Source organism: Saccharomyces eubayanus, chromosome XII (assembly GCF_001298625.1).
Source record: "Saccharomyces eubayanus strain FM1318 chromosome XII, whole genome shotgun sequence".
NCBI lineage: Eukaryota > Fungi > Ascomycota > Saccharomycetes > Saccharomycetales > Saccharomycetaceae > Saccharomyces > Saccharomyces eubayanus.
In genome coordinates, this window is record NC_030971.1 from 531,511 (window position 1) to 546,929 (window position 15,419).

Genomic DNA, 15,419 nt, shown 5'->3' on the forward strand with positions numbered 1-15,419 from the left:
GTCATTGCTTGACCACACCCAATACAGGTGTAAATCCGCCTACTTGGGGTGGCCATAAACCGCATGTTTGAAAGTGTCTATTACATCGCCCACCTGCCGCGGTCCGATAACGCCGGCTGCGAGCAGGTGCAAATGGTCAGGCGATATCGCCAGCGATCTGCCGTCTAAAGATAGCTAGATGCTCGAACGAGGGTTGTATCCATGGGTACAAACACAGGCACATGGCAACGGGCCTCGATGGTTATCGAAGTGGGCTTCATTGTGCACCGGTAAAACAAGCGTCGGCACCTGCTCAACTAAACAAATGCGCCCCAGGGGCTACGGTGCAAGGGGCCGTAAGCTTAACACATGGCACAACGCAGGCCAGGCCAGCAAAGCATAGTGCAGTAGTACGGCATGACTTGCAGTCTGGTTAGTTGTACCAGCTTGCTGTAGTTGTGTCGAAAGTTTGTACTCTTGGCAGAATTACCCTGCGGTGAAGGGTGAAAGGGAAAAACAAACATTGAAAATTTGAGAAGGATCTGATAGTGTCGGACACTCCGTGAGGGATGGACAGGCAAGCTCTGTCTCTTGGTAGATTGCAGAGCTGTATCGAAGCGTCTGTTTGCTTATTTCTGAGTGCGAAAATACGTTTTCCTATTCTTTTCTCTTTTTCTGTTAGTTGTGCAACACCACACTATCTCTGTTTGACAACCCCTATTAAAAATTTATCTGTTTTGTGAGCAATGTCGAAACAGTTTGTTCGTTCTGCAAAGAACATGGTGAAGGGCTACTCGTCCACACAGGTGCTTGTGAGAGACGCCACGGCGAACGACCCGAGAACCCCGTCGATAGACACTCTTGATGATTTGGCGCAGAGGTCTTACGATTCCGTGGACTTCTTCGAGATTATGGACATGTTGGACAAGAGGCTGAACGACAAGGGGAAGTACTGGAGACACGTGGCCAAGTCGCTGACCGTTCTGGACTATCTTGTTCGCTTCGGTAGCGAGAACTGCGTTCTCTGGTGCAGAGAGAACTTCTATGTCATCAAGACCTTGAGGGAGTTCAGACACGAAAACGAGTCTGGGTTCGACGAGGGCCAGATAATCAGGGTCAAGGCCAAGGAACTGGTCTCGCTGCTGAATGACGACGAAAGATTGCGCGAGGAGAGAACGATGAATACGAGGAACAGAAGGGCCACTAAGACTGTGAGACCCAGACCAAGAAGACAAAGAACGAGAAGCAACCCGTACGATTCTCCCCCCACCTACCAGAATGACCTGGAAAAGGCCCTGGAGGAAAGTAGAATTACCGCTCAAGAGGACGAACTACGCAGGAATGAAATGGCCCAGTACGACGATGAAGACCCTGATTTCCAAGCTGCTTTGCAATTGAGCAAAGAGGAAGAGGAGTTGAAGCAACTGCAAGAACTACAAAGACAGCAGCAGTCCCACTCCCAAGTGCAAATTCCCCCACAACAACAGGCTGCATACTACGATATTTTTGGTAATCCATTATCTCAAGATGAATACCTACAGTACCAGTACCAACAAGACCAAGAGCAGGCGATTGCACAACAAAGATGGTTGGACCAGCAGCAAGAACAACAACAGCTAGCCGAGCAACAGTACTTCCAACAGGAGCAACAAGCTGCTGCAGCAGCCTTGCAACAACAACAAACCGCTGCCAATATGCAGCAACAACAACAACAGCAGCAGCAGGAGCCTGCTAATTTCCAACAAGCTTTGCCCACGGGTTCCAACAATCCATTCTCCATGGACAATCTGGAAAGGCAAAAGCAGGAGCAACAACATGCCCAGTTACAGAGACAACAAGAGGAAGCCAGACAACAACAAGAGCAACTAAAAATGCAGCAACTACAAAGACAACAACAAGAGCAAGCCCAGTTACAGCAGCAAAGGCAACAGCAAGAGGCTCAGTTACAGCAGCAAAAACAACAACAAGAGGCTCAGTTGCAGCAGTACAGATTACAAGAACAAGCTCAATTGCAACAACAACAACAACCCTTGACACAAACGAGAACAGGCAACCAGTCCGTATCAGATAAATATAACGACTTAAACGTTTTGCTGGCAACTGGTACTGGCGCAGACACTTTTGGTAACACAGGGGAAGCGCGTATTCCCGCCCAACACACCAAAACGGGCACTTTTATAAATTCTCAAGGTACAGGGTATAAACAGGTTGTCAATGAACCCAAGAACAACCCATTTTTGAACAGCCAATACACCGGTTTACCAAGTACAAGCATCGTGCCCGCACAAACAGGTTATGGGTTTGGAAACCAACCACCAAATCCTGGCATGAGTTCCCCCCCACAAAACTCTGCTAACGTGAACTACTCCCAACCTCAACAACCTCAACAACAGCAACAACAACAACCACAGTACACTCAAAACTACCAACAACAACAACCGCAATACACGCAAAACTACCAACAGGCTTCTTCACAGCAACAGCAACAGCAACAGCTACAACAGCAACAGTTACAACAGCAACAGCTACAACAACAACAACAGCAACAACAGCAGGGATATGCCCCCGACCAAGGTATAAGTTTAATTGATCTTTGATGTCATATTATATACACTTTTTTGTTGTACATACATATACATATATACGAGTAGCCTCCATAGGTATGGAGAAAACGTAAACAAAAAGCGAAAGCACACCCAACAGAGGGAGCCTCACTTCTTCTTCAAGCGCTCTTCTTTTCTATTGCCGTCAATCAATATACCTTCTTGGCGCTTCTTCGGAAAAAGTTAACAACGGGCTTACTTTAACGGCAAATTGCAATAATTACGTACAACACACACTCATGTCCCAGGAATGGAAAAGGAGCTGTCCACCTGAAAGTCGCCTACCATTGCTAATTTGCGGTCTCATACAAGATACACCAACTAAACCATGATCACGCTCTTATCCTACTTGTGCGCGATATGCCACGCAGTGCTGTTAATAAGGGCTGATTCGATAGCGGATCCTTGGCCTGAAGCGCAAAAGTTACTATCAAGCATACCGAAGTCCAAAGACCCCATGAAAGAAGCTGCCATGGAATCCAACATCGATGAATTTGTTGGGTTTTACGTACCGATGGATTATTCTCCACGTAATGAGGAAAAAAACTATCAATACGTTTGGCAAAATGAAATTACAGATCTTCAACATCAAATCTACGGTTTGCTAGTGCAGTCTAGTGAACAATTCAACAACTCAGAAGCAACATACACTCTTAGCCAAATTCATCTTTGGAACCAATATGATTTCCCCCACAATATGACATTGGCACACAAATACTTGGAAAAATTCAATGGCCTGACTCACTTCACCAATCATTCAGCCATTTTCGACTTAGCTGTAATGTATTCCACTGGTGGTATTGCTAGCAGTAATAATCTAAGCACGATTCCTCAGGACTCTGCTAAGGCCTTGTTGTATTACCAAAGAGCTGCCGAGTTAGGAAATTTGAAAGCTAAACAGGTGTTGGCATATAAATATTATTCGGGATTCAACGTTCCCAGAAATTTCAATAAAGCTCTGATATTATATAGAGACATTGCGGAATATTTAAGGGGAATGTATTCGAGGGATGAATGGGATATTGTATTTCCCTCTTGGGAAAGCTATAACGTGAGAATATCTGATTTCGAAAACGGATTATTGGGAAGAGGTTTAAATTCTGTTCCGTTCTCTACAGTGAGGAAAAGAGCTACGTCGGATATTGGCTCACCCTTTATCGCCCAAGTTAATGGTGCACAAATGACTTTCCAATTCGAAACAATGGGCAGGTTCACTCTCAGCGGCCACGAGGGTCATATTGATGACGACGAAGACGACGAAGACGCCAATGAAAGAAGAATAATAAGGATATATAACGCAGCTTGGAATGATTATAGAGGGACCTATTCGCAAAGTAGGAACTGTGAGCGCGCTAAAAATTTGCTGGAATTAACCTACAAGGAGTTCGAACCCCATGTGGACAATCTYGGTCATTTGCAAGTTTTATATTACGTGAGTTGCTTGCAATTATTGGGACACATGTATTTCACCGGTGAAGGTTCCTCGAAGCCTAATATCCCTATGGCTGAAGAGATTCTGACCAAGACGCTAAAAATAAGCGAAAGTATTAGCGCGTCTATGGGTAGAGCAAATATAGATTTAGGCTTAATCAACCAATACATTACCGGGAATGTTTCCAAGGCGGTTTCTTATTACACGCGTGCTATTGAAACTAACACTAACAATGGGATTGTGGAATTTCAGTTATCCAAAATAGCCACTTTATTCCCTGAAAAAAAAATTGGTGATCCGTTCAATTTAATGGAGACTGCGTACTCGAAGGGGTTCATTCCAGCTATATATGAGTTTGCAGTGATGACCGAATCTGGAACAAACCGCAAATATAGTGTAGAGAATACCGCTTACCTGTTCAAAACATTCGTTGACGAAAACGAACCTATTATGGCACCGGAGTTAAGGACAGCGTTCGCTGAATTGATCAACGACCGTTCAGAAGTGGCTTTGTGGGCGTACTCCCAATTGGCAGAACAAGGTTATGAAACCGCTCAAATATCTGCAGCCTACCTAATGTACCAACTGCCATACGAATTAGAGGACCCGCCAAGGACTACAGAACCAAGAAAGACCTTGGCAATATCCTACTATACGAGAGCTTTCAGGCAGGGAAACATAGACGCTGGTGTTGTTGCAGGGGACATTTATTTCCAAATGCAAAATTATAGTAAAGCCATAGCACTATATCAGGGCGCCGCTTTAAAGTATTCCATACAAGCCATTTGGAACCTGGGCTATATGCACGAGCACGGGCTAGGTGTGAATAGGGATTTCCATCTGGCTAAGCGCTATTACGATCAGGTGTTGGAACACGACCATAAATTCTATTTGGCTTCCAAATTATGTGTGCTCAAATTACATTTAAAGTCGTGGTTGACCTGGCTTACGAGAGAAAAAGTGAACTACTGGGCACCCACTATCCCTCCCAACACAAGCGAAGATACCCAGCCTCCAAAGACTTCGTGGTACAAGCAGTTGACGAACATTTTACAAAGGATAAGACACAAAGAGGATGACACAAGAGCTACAGAAGAATCTCACAAGCATAGAACCGTCGTACAAAATGGCGCCACCCACAGGGACCAGAATGTACAGGAAACTTCTGAGATCCTGGGATTCCAAGTGGAAGACCTCATCACCATGGGGTGCATCTTGGGGATATTCCTCCTAAGCATTCTAATGAGCACATTGGCGGCTCGGAGGGGTTGGAACGTCCGTTTCAACGGCGCCCAGCTAAACGCAAATGGGAACCCACAGCAGCAGCAGCAACAGCAGCAACAAGCACAGGGGCCTCCTGGTTGGGACTTCAACGTACAGATATTTGCCATATGATGTAGTTTGTATAGGTCTATATAACTATCCATAAAAAATCATCCGTTACCCGAACGCTTAAAGGAAAGCGAACAACGAGAGAAAAAAAGCGAAACCAACGGAGAATCACCACCTAAAGCTTTAACTGCTAAGATCAACAAAGTTCTGGAAAGTGAAGGTGTGTGAGAGTTGGTGGTACAATTGGCTTCTGAGTTTGAACAATAAGGCTATACGCACAGGGATAACAGATAAAATAAAAACAGCTTACAAATGGTCGTCATAGCTAATGCGCACAACGAACTAATCCATGATGCTGTTCTAGACTACTATGGGAAGCGCCTCGCTACATGCTCTTCTGACAAGACAATTAAGATTTTTGAGGTCGAAGGGGAAACACACAAGTTGGTAGACACATTGACTGGGCACGAAGGCCCTGTTTGGCGTGTTGATTGGGCGCATCCCAAATTCGGTACCATTTTAGCTTCATGCTCTTATGATGGTAAGGTATTGATTTGGAAAGAAGAAAACGGTAGATGGTCCCAAATTGCCGTTCACGCCGTGCATTCCGCTTCCGTCAATTCCGTTCAGTGGGCTCCTCATGAGTATGGCCCCCTGTTACTAGTCGCTTCTTCCGATGGTAAAGTCTCTGTAGTGGAATTCAAGGAAAACGGTACCACTTCTCCAATAATCATCGATGCTCACGCGATCGGTGTCAACTCCGCTTCTTGGGCCCCAGCTACAGTCGAAGAAGATGGCGAACATGGTGGTGCCAAGGAATCCCGCAAGTTTGTGACTGGGGGCGCCGACAATTTGGTAAAGGTTTGGAAGTACAACTCAGACGCACAAACTTACGTCCTAGAAAGTACTTTGGAAGGTCACAGTGATTGGGTGAGAGACGTGGCTTGGTCGCCAACCGTCCTCCTACGTTCATACTTGGCTAGTGTCTCACAAGACCGCACCTGTATCATCTGGACTCAAGATAATGAGCAAGGCCCATGGAAAAAAACTTTATTAAAAGACGAAAAATTCCCAGATGTTTTGTGGAGGGCCAGTTGGTCTTTGTCCGGTAACATACTAGCCCTTTCTGGGGGTGATAATAAAGTTACCTTATGGAAGGAAAATTTGGAAGGTAAATGGGAACCTGCTGGTGAAGTCCATCAATAAGAAACTAAAAAGCAAAAAAATTAAACGGGACAAGTCCATCAATGAATACGAAGAGAAGAGAAAGCATAATGTACAATAAACATAAGATGGTCGAAGATTTGTGAAAGTCAATGCTCCAGAAGCTGGTTCACCTTTCTTCTTTTCTGTTTTCGCAAGTTCTTAAAATTTGTTGTACATTTTTTTTTATACAAAAAAGGCAAAACAAACGATACATATATATATATATAGAAAAGAACTGCTTTTCTTCAAAAGAAAAAAAAATAATTGAAATCATTACCGATTGAATGCCCACATAATACAGAGAGGTATCCGAGTCATAACAGTCTTATAGATCCTCCATCACGGCAGCAATCAAATTCTGCACGTCATTAGAGGCGATTTTACCATTCTCCAGCACTTCAGCATGTGTCGCTTTACCTTTCTCTAAAGGCACAGGAGATTCATCCAATGCACTGGCAGGACTATCCACGACACAAGTGTTAGTAATCAAACTTAAGGCCAAAACCTTCCAGCCGCAATGTCTTGCCACTATGACCTCGGGAACAGTGCTCATTCYGACAGCATCACCTCCAAGCATTCTGATCATTCTAGACTCAGCCCTTGTTTCAAATGTAGGACCAGAGACGAAGGTATAAGTACCTTCGTGTAGCGGTCTTTGGATCTTTAATTCTTTCCATTTCTTGAATAAAAGTTTCCTCAATCCTAGATCATATGCATCGCTTAAAGCCAAGAAACGAGGTCCGACTTCGTCCAAGTTAGGACCTCTCAATGGGTGTTGCCCAGCCAAGCCAGGAATATTCAAATGGTCGTTAATGCACATTAAATCACAAGCTTGGTATTTCGCATTTATACCACCAGCAGCATTGGTGACAATTAAGTTATGGACGTGGCCCATGTGGTTAACCACTCTTATTGGAAACGTAGTCTCGAGCAGTGTATTGCCTTCATATCCGTGAAGACGTCCATTCATTAGCACTACTGGCGAGCCATTCATAGATCCAAACATTAGTGTACCAGAATGACCTGGAACCGTACTTTTCTTGAATCCTGGTATATCCTCGTATGGAATTGTCACTGGGGGAGGATTATCTATGGATAATTTGGTGGATATCCCACCTAACCCAGAACCACATATGATCAAAGTTCTTGGAGGTTTAAAGTTTGGAGTACTTTGGAAATGTGGTTCCAAAATACCCGAAAGATAAGTAGCGGCCTTTGTAATCGCTTCACGCTGTTGATTTGTGTCCAAAACATCCGTCATTTTTTCAGTATGCCAGAAAACTTTTCTAAATGCCAGAACGCTAGTCTTTTATGCCTGCTTTTATTATCTTTGCTTTGAGATCTTCCTTTTTATTCCCGCTTTGTAAACTACGAAACAAAAACAAAAACAAAAACAAAAACAAAAACAAAAACAAAAACAAAACATCGAAATATCAAAAGAAAGTTTATTTGTGGTTTGTCGAAAATTTTCAATTTCTGATATTCTGAAATTAAATATTAGCGTGCAGTGTAGTTATTGAGTATCGAGGTGGCCAGATTGAGTAAGAAAATTGAGGAGAAATGTTTGACGGGCGCACAGTACAACCTCCACGGTCTACTTTGACAGATGGCAGTGACATTTTGAATGAAAATACTGATCAAGAGGCCGAAAACCTACTTTACCATGAGTTCCAAAAGAGCACAAAGGGGCCAGAGAGACGACAGGGGAGAGTGGCTTTAGGTGATGTGACCTCTCAAAAAGCAAATAGAATACATAACGCCATTAAAAATAAGTTTCACCAGGCGAGGAATGGTTTTGACAAAGAGAATATACAATCAACTTTACTGAAACAGGAATACACAGGTGATAATGAAGATGAAGACTTTATACTCGATAGTTGTGAAGATTCTTCTACTGATGAAGGCAACAAATACGATATTGATGATTTGCTAACTCAGAGAGTAAAAAATYAGCAACTTCAAACCAGTCAAATGTACGAGGATTCCGATGGGGAAATGATAGAAACTACAGAGGAAGATGAGGACAGCGTACTTGAACCACTATCTCCCATAAACAACGATGAAATCCAGAATGAATTGGACAAGGCATTTGAAAAATACTTCCAATCAGTACCTGATCCGCTGGATGACGACACTCATGATGTGGTGATGGTTGTAGAATATGCATCGGAAATCTTCTATTATTTAAAAGAGCTCGAAGTGAAATATAGACCCAACCCGTATTACATGCAGAATCAAGTAGAACTAACATGGCCGTTCAGAAGAACTATGATAGATTGGCTTGTTCAGCTGCATTTTAGGTTTCAGCTTCTACCAGAAACACTATATTTAACGATTAACATAGTGGATAGGTTTTTATCAAAGAAAACTGTCACTTTGAATAGATTCCAACTAGTTGGTGTGTCTGCATTGTTTATTGCTGCCAAATTTGAAGAGATTAACTGCCCCACTTTAGATGATCTAGTCTACATGCTAGAAAACACATATAACAGAGATGACATTATAAAAGCTGAACAGTACATGATAGACACATTAGAATTTGAAATTGGTTGGCCGGGCCCCATGCCATTTTTAAGAAGGATAAGTAAAGCTGATGATTATGATTTTGAACCAAGAACTTTAGCAAAGTATTTATTGGAAACTACAATAGTAGAACCAAGATTAGTAGCGGCTGCTCCGAGTTGGTTAGCTGCTGGTGCTTATTTTTTGAGTAAAATAATACTTGGTTCGAACGATTGGTCTTTAAAACACGTCTTTTATTCCGGCTATACATCCGACCAAATAATCTCTTTAGCTTCACTGATATTGGAAAATTGCAAAAGTGCATCTCGACGTCATCATTCAATCTGGAAAAAATATTCCGATCAGCGACATTACCGCTGTTCTCAAATTGTAGAAGAATGGATTGTTTCTACAGAGTCTTAATTTCTTCATTCATGCCCTCAAATTTAATGTTATAAATATACAACTTAAAAGGATATCTCTTTTTTACTTTGGCTCTGGTTTCAAAAATTAACAATTTCATTTATTCATGTAGAACATAGTATACATCAAATATATATGTTTATACGAATGCATCCGTTATTTAGTTTTAGCAAGCACCTTGTTGATCTATTAACTACTTCTTTATTAAAATTAAATTTATTAAGAGAATTTTTAATCTTACAATATAATAATAAACTATTAAGTAATAATAAGAATTTAGTTTAGATTTAGCAATTTTTGCTTTACATTTAACATCAATTTCATCATTATTAGGTGCTATTAATCTCATTGTAACAACATTAAACATGAGAACAAATGGTATGACAATGCATAAATTACCATTATTTGTATGAAATAGTACTTATACTTTTCAGCCGTACTTGAACCAGGGTTTAGGGGGAACTCTTGAACGTCACTACATAAATGCTGCCTAAAAACATAAGTGTTTTTTCTCGCCACAGGGAATTATGCATATTTCAGCCACAACAGTGAGTTTTTACTCAATCGGTGCTTTACAAGCTATCTATTTAGTTTCGTTGTTTATCCCTTCTTTGTTTGGCGCTTTCTACTAAACTATCCCAACGTTCTCTCAATCTCCCGATTTCATTAGACAGCTTTTTGTTCTCTTTTGCAATTTGGTCAATTTTCATGCCATATTCCTTGAATTTGTTCTGCTCATATAGTACTAATTCCTTTTTGAATTGTTCCAGTCTCAAGTTAGTCTTCATTTCCAAGTTATTGGGGTTTTTTACTCCTTTCACCTTCGACTCCATATCATTATTCAAATTAAATTGCAAGCGATTTAAAATTGAAATCAAAATAGGATCGTTTAGGGGGTTCAATGAATTTTGATATATTGAATTATCCCAGTTTCTAGTATTGCCCACCCCATTTATCGAAGTTTTGTTATTCAAGATAACAGACCCAATAAGCATATTATTGTTGAGCATTCCGATACTGTTTTCTTCTGGTGACCGTTTATCGATCAAAAGTTCTAATTCTTGAATTTTTGCTGTCATATCCTGTTTCAATAAGTCAATCGCTTGTGTAACGTCCGAACTTAATTCGTTTTGTGCTAAATTCTCGTTTTGTGGGCCCAATACTTCAATGGCCTGTTGATATTTTACTCTTGCATTAGCAAAATCTCCTTTTCGGCATTCCTGTTCAGCATTCTCGATTATAGTATAGACCTAGCATAATAACAATATATAATGTTTGTTAGTCTTCATGAACGAAAAGGTAAGCCATAACTGAACGAAACTTACTTCTGCTAAAGTACTCATTCTACCACTAATATTTCATGGACTATTGTCGAAGTTTACCGATCGAATGATACCATCAATTCGCTAAGTTATACCTCATACAGATCTTTCCATCGCATTCTGCATTAGGCTTTTCGGTTTTTCCACCCTTTAGGGAACCTAAAAATCGAAAAATGGCGCTATCATTATACAGAAAAAAAAAAATGTAAGCTTGGCTCATATAACAATGCAACGGTTAATTTTATAAATGGGAATAATACATTAAAAAGGTAGTTGATATTGGCGCATGGATTGCACCATTGCAACGGAATGAGTACATATGGAAAGAGACGTTATTATGCTAGATTATGATCGCCGTCGGCATCTAGATCTTCTTCTAATTCACCAACCATGTTTTCATCATCCAGGAGTACGTCGTTCAAGTACGAGTCTTGTTCTGCAGCCATGTAGTCTTCCATTAGACTTTGTACTACCTCTCTCGACTCTATGAACTCGTCTTGAACATTCTGCATGGATTGGAACAAGTCACCTACATTATAATTATTCAGAAAGGCGCCCTTAGCAAACACTTTATCGAAAGTATTGCACGCATTTTCAAAGACGTTCACTACGGTGGACATATTGCTTAGCATCATACCAGCAACTTCGTTTTCATTAGGCTGTGAGGGCAAATAAGGCGACCTTCTCCCAATGTTAACGTGCATGGCAGAAGAAGACCACGAGGGGAACTTCAGACGTTGTTGTATTTTGGTCATCGCACGCGATATTTGGCTAGGCTCCACATTACCGATGATTGTGTTATAAACGTTRAAATACGTTGGGTTATTCATGCCGGTGGAAACAAGAGAATTAGAAGGGTCTAACAAATCCAACATAACATCATAACTCGAGTGGCCCTTATGTGCTATATCATCGTGTATGTAATCTGATGTAAATGGTGTGAAACTAGGACTTAGGAAATGGAGCTCAGGAGAGGGGATTAAGGTAGAATAGATACTCTGTATGGACGAATACATGTAACTGGGGAATCGTATACTGTTTGTTACTGAAGATATTATAGCCGAGATCAACTGGTTTGTGTGTTGTAAATCAATATTCGGATTTCTAAACACTTTCCCAGAAATATTCAACAATGAAGCATTATCAAACACCACGGTTGCATCACTATCTTCTATCAATCTCCTCAAGGCCAAAATGGTATTATAGGATTGAACAACAACCTCGGAAGATCTCGCGGGAAACACAGAATAAGTCGTAAGTATCTTCTTTGGATATCGATCGCACAATGCTTCCAGGAGATTGGACCCTAGCCCGGAGCCGGTCCCACCTGCCACAGAGTGTAACAACTGGAAACCCTCGAAATTATCAGTTGAGTCAATCTCCTTATCAATCTTGTTCAAGATTTCATCCTGGTTGCGGGTCCCTATGTCGTAGCCATTGGCCCACGAATTACCGGCGCTGGAGCCATCAGAAGCCACCCAGGTGTTTCTAGGATCGAAAAATCCACGAAACGTGTTTTCCACGTCGGCAATGACGCTAGGCTCAGAATCCAGCATGATAGCCCTTGGTGTGAACCTGTTCCTGCTATTTTCGCGGAAAAAGGGTTTTGTATCATCATCTCTATCTGCACTTGAATCAGGAAGCTGCGAGAGCCCGTCGGTGCCTATCGCGTGCTCTTTCGCCAATTGGGACCAGAGTAGCTTACCAACATGGTTCCCACATTGACCGGCTTGTAAAGTGATAATTTCGCCACCCATTGATGCTAATGTCCTGACTCCGTGTGTAAGTATGGCATCTAATTTAAAACCTCTCATAGCATCTGTTTTGTTTATTCTTTACGAAATTTCCCAAAAGAAAATATTTACGCGTTCTGTTACCCGAATTCATTCAAGATATAAGGGTAACTCTGATTTGTCTTTTTTTTTTTTTGAGTACAATGAGAATAATGAGTAAATATGCGTATAGTGACAAAAGGGAATGCTGAAATTCTTAAAAATGGTGTATTTAGTTGTCGTTGAGCTTTAAACTCCAATAATTTAGGTAACTATATTGTGTTGTACCCTGATTCAGGGAGTCAGAGGTCAGTGTACGTATGCAAATGCTTTACTAAGCCATTATTACTGCGACTATTATTACTGTCGCGCATTTTTCCAGAACTCAGCCAGTCATTTACCCTCGGAGTGATAAAACAATCCCATTCGAGGGACGAATCGTCGTATTGTGCGGTTTTGTTTTGCTTCTTGTACGATACGACCACTTTCGATAGATCTTTGTCGAGGATGGCGGTTGCATTTTTCTTCGCTTTCAAGCAATGCTGCACTTGTTCTGTAAATTTATTCCGGTATGGTTTTACGGTGATTTGATCGACCTGCGCCGTAAACTGGCCTCTTTCTATGATATCAGGCGAATTCTCCCAGTCTATAAGGCCTCCAGCCCAATTTATCGTTCCAGGCCCATTGTGTTCAGAGCCGCCTGGCCAAACGGCTGCTTCCAGTCTCATCGGAGTTTGTGGGTACCTGTATACCTTCTTAACTGGGTCCCATGTGTCCTTCTTTACAACGGTGCGCGCGGGTTTGCCGTCCACATACCATACAATTCTATCCGGATCCCAATCAATCTCATACGTGTGGTAAGTCGCCCAAGTGTCGCCTCCAACAGGGAACCTTTGCATTTTAGTATAGTCTAATTGTCCCTGGGAGTAATAGTTTGATTGCACCATGGTTAGATCACCGCCCAGGCATTCAAAATCAATTTCATCCCCGATGGCAGATATGAGGACAAACGCAGTGACGACCCCCCTTGAACGTGCTGTTTTCATTCGTAAGCTTGCTTTTCCGTACAAGAACGATCTTGTTGTTGTGACTAAACTTCCGGTAGTTTTCTTGGGCATGGCCAATAAAATGTTCCCCGTACTTGGCTCAATTGAGGTATAACCACTATGTGTAAAATCAAAATCATCCAGCATTTTTTCAGCTTCTTTTACATCGGGAGTGATTAAGAATTTGGCATAATGTATGATTCTCTTAGAATTGAGTTCCCCCTCTATGATACCTACTTTGGTATTCGCCTTTTTTGGTACATTGTCCTCCTTGATCGGTGGCCTTGGTTGATAGTTCGCAATGAATTTGGGAACCTTTGGTGTGCTGACAAACTTGACCTCCAAATTGGGCACCAAAGCAGGTATAGGTGTGCAGCTCTCCTCATTAAAAGAAGACCTCACATCACAGCCGCCAACACACATTGGACCTGCTCCACATTCATTATACGGTGAACAGCATGGCCACTCAGCGGGACAATGCTTGTTTGTAGAGCAGGGTATAGAGTTTTTTGGTTTGTACAATTCTCCGAGGGTAAACCCGATACTGCCGATAACGGGCACCAGTTGCAGTATTATGTTCTTCATTTTTCTAGCCTTGCGCAAAAGCCTCCAATCAAAACCTGACCTATACAGGCGTTCTTGTATTACCTCTTCATCAATAACTATCTGCTATTGTGCTTTTTTTTTTATAGTCGTCGCGGAGTAATTTTTTTTTGTGACGCCTCTGAAAACGAGGTAGAACGAGCACATTATAAGCAAATATTGAAGACGCACAACACAAAGCGCAATTATGATTTGCATAGACGACAAACGATTTTGCAAGAACAAAAATGCCGATATAATTGACTGCAGCTACCTTCCGGGCTGCAAAAATAGTCAAGAACTCGAATGCTGCTGCAACTCGATTCCAAAAGAGCTGCACTTAACCCAAACATCCCCAGTGAAATTTTTGCTCATTGAATTTTTGCTCATCGAAGTGTAATGGCGGCTTTGCATCTACTTTAATAATACACCCCATTCCAAGAACCCTCGGAGCTAGTTTACGACCTCGAGAGGCTTTTAGCGCCCGATGTTACCATGGCTATACTATAACGATCGATACTTAAGTCATGCTAGAATCCTAGTTTGAAGCTGCTTTTTTCCCTCTAATACTTAGTTTCGCCATCAAGCATATAGTATTCCTTCAATTACTCCAAACTTATATGCATACAGGAAACCAACTGGCACAATGATCTGGACCCGTGTGTTATTCTGTCTACTTATATCTTTTGTTGCTACAGTTCAATCGAGTGCTATAATTGTAAGCTCTTCATGCATTTCTCAAGCCTCGTTATATCAGTATGGATGTATTAATAATAAAACATCTATAGGTTGTTACTGTAAAAACATCAACTGGCTCGGCTCCGTCACTGCATGCGCCTATGAAAACTCCAAGTCCAACAAGACGTTTGACAGTGCCTTGAAGAAAATCGCTGCTCAATGTTCAAGTCACAGATCTTACACTTTGGACGACATGAAGAAAATTTATTTAAACGCCTCCATGTATTTGAGAGCCCCCGCAAAAACAGATATGAAGGTTCTCGTTAATCAGCCGCTAACGGCGAATGAGACAGCCTTCCATTATTACTACCAAAACAATTATGGCAATCACCTTGCCCTAATACGGTCTCAATGGTGCGCCTGGGGTCTCGTCTTCTTTTGGGCAGTCGTGCTTACTATCGCTACTATTCTCAATGTTATGAAAAAGGTATTTGGCAAAAGCATTATGCCAAACTCTGTCAAAAAATCACTAATTTATCCCT

The 15,419-nt window shown here is 41.7% G+C and overlaps 9 protein-coding genes across 9 annotated transcripts; 5 read left to right on the forward strand and 4 right to left on the reverse strand.

Moving 5' to 3' along the window:
* Positions 1-725: 725 nt before the first annotated feature.
* On the forward strand, positions 726-2,576 carry ENT2 (epsin; the record flags this gene model as incomplete). Its single annotated transcript, XM_018366781.1, has 1 exon — positions 726-2,576. One exon carries the CDS (start codon positions 726-728, stop codon positions 2,574-2,576), a length of 1,851 nt encoding a protein of 616 aa, XP_018220620.1.
* Positions 2,577-2,910: 334 nt separating this feature from the next.
* Positions 2,911-5,409, forward strand: HRD3 (ubiquitin ligase complex subunit HRD3; the record flags this gene model as incomplete). The annotated part of the gene is made up of 1 exon (XM_018366782.1): positions 2,911-5,409. The coding sequence occupies one exon, from the start codon at positions 2,911-2,913 to the stop codon at positions 5,407-5,409; it is 2,499 nt and encodes an 832-aa protein (XP_018220621.1).
* A 249-nt stretch (positions 5,410-5,658) lies between these two features.
* On the forward strand, positions 5,659-6,552 carry SEC13 (GTPase-activating protein SEC13; the record flags this gene model as incomplete). Its single annotated transcript, XM_018366783.1, has 1 exon — positions 5,659-6,552. One exon carries the CDS (start codon positions 5,659-5,661, stop codon positions 6,550-6,552), a length of 894 nt encoding a protein of 297 aa, XP_018220622.1.
* Positions 6,553-6,877: 325 nt separating this feature from the next.
* PNP1 (purine-nucleoside phosphorylase) lies at positions 6,878-7,813 on the reverse strand (the record flags this gene model as incomplete). Its single annotated transcript, XM_018366784.1, has 1 exon — positions 6,878-7,813. The coding sequence occupies one exon, from the start codon at positions 7,811-7,813 to the stop codon at positions 6,878-6,880; it is 936 nt and encodes a 311-aa protein (XP_018220623.1).
* A 299-nt stretch (positions 7,814-8,112) lies between these two features.
* CLB4 (B-type cyclin CLB4) lies at positions 8,113-9,477 on the forward strand (the record flags this gene model as incomplete). Its single annotated transcript, XM_018366785.1, has 1 exon — positions 8,113-9,477. The coding sequence occupies one exon, from the start codon at positions 8,113-8,115 to the stop codon at positions 9,475-9,477; it is 1,365 nt and encodes a 454-aa protein (XP_018220624.1).
* A 587-nt stretch (positions 9,478-10,064) lies between these two features.
* ATG38 (Atg38p) lies at positions 10,065-10,556 on the reverse strand (the record flags this gene model as incomplete). Its single annotated transcript, XM_018366786.1, has 1 exon — positions 10,065-10,556. One exon carries the CDS (start codon positions 10,554-10,556, stop codon positions 10,065-10,067), a length of 492 nt encoding a protein of 163 aa, XP_018220625.1.
* Positions 10,557-11,134: 578 nt separating this feature from the next.
* On the reverse strand, positions 11,135-12,613 carry TUB4 (gamma-tubulin; the record flags this gene model as incomplete). Its single annotated transcript, XM_018366787.1, has 1 exon — positions 11,135-12,613. One exon carries the CDS (start codon positions 12,611-12,613, stop codon positions 11,135-11,137), a length of 1,479 nt encoding a protein of 492 aa, XP_018220626.1.
* A 260-nt stretch (positions 12,614-12,873) lies between these two features.
* On the reverse strand, positions 12,874-14,202 carry CRR1 (putative glycosylase; the record flags this gene model as incomplete). Its single annotated transcript, XM_018366788.1, has 1 exon — positions 12,874-14,202. The coding sequence occupies one exon, from the start codon at positions 14,200-14,202 to the stop codon at positions 12,874-12,876; it is 1,329 nt and encodes a 442-aa protein (XP_018220627.1).
* A 643-nt stretch (positions 14,203-14,845) lies between these two features.
* FRE1 (ferric/cupric-chelate reductase) lies at positions 14,846-15,419 on the forward strand (the record flags this gene model as incomplete). Its single annotated transcript, XM_018366789.1, has 1 exon — positions 14,846-15,419. A coding segment is annotated over one exon (574 nt), but the record flags the coding sequence as incomplete, so codon positions are not given.